Consider the following 2,570-nt stretch of genomic DNA (forward strand, 5'->3'; position numbering starts at 1 on the left):
TCCTAGTTCTGAAAACAGTCGCTGTCTGCCCGTATTTGTTCGTTTTCCGTCTCTAAGTCTGTGCTTGTTGTTCAGAGTTCGTAGATTGTTATGTATGTGATCGATTCCCTTGTTTTTCCGAGACTTTGTTGCAAGAGGGATCCGCGGTAGGGCCCACCTAGTCCGCCATCTTGGCCCCCCCTCCTCAACAGAATATTTTTTGATATAGAGTTGGAAGATGAGCCCTGTTGACTCTCAGGTCCCACAGCCGCGGGGCCTCCCTGACGCTGGGTCCCCCGGAAACTAAGCTCTTTGTCCTTCCCCGACAGCCCCGTCACCCTCCAGGCCGAAGCTCGGATCCACCAGCTCTTCCAGGCGCCTCCGCTCAAAATGGCGACGGGGCGCCCTCTGCCCAGGGTTTGGTCTTTGATCTTCATCAGTAAGCGCTTCAAGTCCTCTTCACTTTCAGCAACCAAGGTTCTGTCATCTGCATAACGCAGGTTGTTAATGAGTCTTCCTCCAATCCTGATGCCCCATTCTTTTTCATATAGTCCAGCTTCTCAGATTATTTGCTCAGCACACAGATTGAATAAGTATAGTGAAAGGATACAACCCTGATGCACAGCTTTTCTGACTTTAAACCTTGTTCTGTTTGAACAACTGCCTCTTGATCTATGTTCAGGTTCCTCATGAGCACAATTAAGTGTTCTGGAATTCCCATTCTTTGCAATGTTATCCATAATTTCTTATGATCCACACAATCGAATGCCTTTGCATAGTCAATAAAATACAGGTAAACATCTTTCTGGTATTCTCTGCTTTCAGCTAGGATCCATCCGACATCAGCAATGATATCCCTCGTTCCACATAGTCTTCTGAATTTGGCTTGAATTTCGATATACTGCTGCAGCCAGTTTTGAATGATCAGCAGCAAAATTTTACTTGCATGTGATATTAATGATATTATTTGATAATTTCTGCATTTTGTTGGATCACCTTTCTTTGGAATAGGCATAATTATGGATCTCTCCCAGTCGAGTGGCCAGGTAGCTGTCTTCCAAATTTCTTGGTATAGATGAGTACTTTCAGCACTGCATCCCTTTGTTGAAACATCTCAATTAGTATTCTTTCGGTTCCTGGAGACTTGTTTTTTGTCAATGCCTCAGTGCAGCTTGGACTTCTTCCTTCAGTATCATTGGTTCCTAATCATATGCTACCTCCTGAAAGGGTTGGATGTCCACCAGTTCTTTTTGGTATAGTGATTCTGTGTATTCCTTCCACCTTCCTTTGACACTCAAATTTAACAATCCAGGCATTTACAAAACTGGTCACTGCACTATCCAATTAACTGATTATTGTCCTTTTGGCTTTGTGAGTAGGCAGAAAGTCATGTGGGAAGGGTTGCTGGCAGGACTGACACGCGAATGGGGCCTTGCACACACCTTGTGTGACGCCACCGAGTCCCCTAAAGAAAAATAGCCGCCCTACGGGGAGTTGCGTTGGAGCCTCCAGGGCAACGGTGGGCCCTCTCACTGGAAGATCTCACTACAGCCATGAGCAGTAAGGAATGCTTCAAGTGTGCACACTCTGGCCGTTGGGCTCCGGGATGCCATAAAGGAGGGGGAGCTCGAGGGCGCAGAGGTAGAGGCCGTGGCAGAGGTTATCCGTGCGGTTCCACCACCCTACCTGACATCTGCTACCGCTGTGGTGAGTCCGGTCATCATGCTAAGAACTGTGACCTTCTCGAGGACATCTGCTACAACTGTGGGAGAAGTGGCCACATGGCCAAAGGTTGTATCGAGCCTAAGCGCGAGAGAGAACAGTGCTGTTACACGTGCGGCAGACCAGGCCATCTGGCTCGTGATTATGACCCTTTGGCAGAGCAGAAGTGCTACTCTTGCCGCAAATATGCGCACATTCAGAAAGACTGCACCCAAGCCAAGTGCTATCGGTGCGGTGAGACCAGCCATATGGCCATCAACTGCAGCAACACAAGCGAGGTCAACTGCTACTGCTGTGGCGAGTCCGGTCATCTAGCCCGGGAATGCCTCATTGACACTATTGCTTAATTTTTCCTCCCCCCCTCCTTTTTCTCATTAATAATTGTATTAATTTCTCTGAAACCTCTTCACTGACCAGAAGCTAATAGGTGGAAGCTACTCCCAGGCCAGTGAACTTTAATTACCATCTAAAAGGAGGAAAGGGCTGAAAAAAAAAACTCAAAAAAAAAAGAAAAGAAATTATTCAGTTGTAGAAGTCTTATAATTTATGTGTTGTTTCTGTGCTGCTGGTGAATCAGGTTATTGAACAGTTTTCAGAGAATTAGGCAATTTCTGGGTTCTTTGGATGTGTTTTGATTTAACACATTTAATTAGGAGCTACTGTAGGCCAGGTACTATTCAAAGAGCTGGGGATATATCAGTGGACAAACCAGACTAAGTTTGGTAACACAGGCCTAAACATATTAACAAGTAAAATATATAGTGTGTCAGATGAAGGTAAATTGCCTGGGAGAAAAAGAACACCATGTAAGAGGATAGGAATACTTGGGGGCGGGGCGGGTGGAAGGAGTGGTGGTCATGGTTCTGTTT

At 46.1% G+C, this 2,570-nt stretch overlaps 1 protein-coding gene across 1 annotated transcript; it reads left to right on the forward strand.

Annotated features, from left to right (window-relative positions):
• Positions 1 to 1,485: 1,485 nt before the first annotated feature.
• ZCCHC13 (zinc finger CCHC-type containing 13) lies at positions 1,486 to 2,048 on the forward strand. The gene has a single exon (XM_010592756.3). The coding sequence runs from the start codon at positions 1,533 to 1,535 to the stop codon at positions 2,046 to 2,048; it is 516 nt and encodes a 171-aa protein (XP_010591058.2). The 5' UTR covers positions 1,486 to 1,532.
• Positions 2,049 to 2,570: the final 522 nt, after the last annotated feature.

Source organism: Loxodonta africana, chromosome X, assembly GCF_030014295.1.
Source record: "Loxodonta africana isolate mLoxAfr1 chromosome X, mLoxAfr1.hap2, whole genome shotgun sequence".
Taxonomy (NCBI): Eukaryota; Metazoa; Chordata; class Mammalia; order Proboscidea; family Elephantidae; genus Loxodonta; species Loxodonta africana.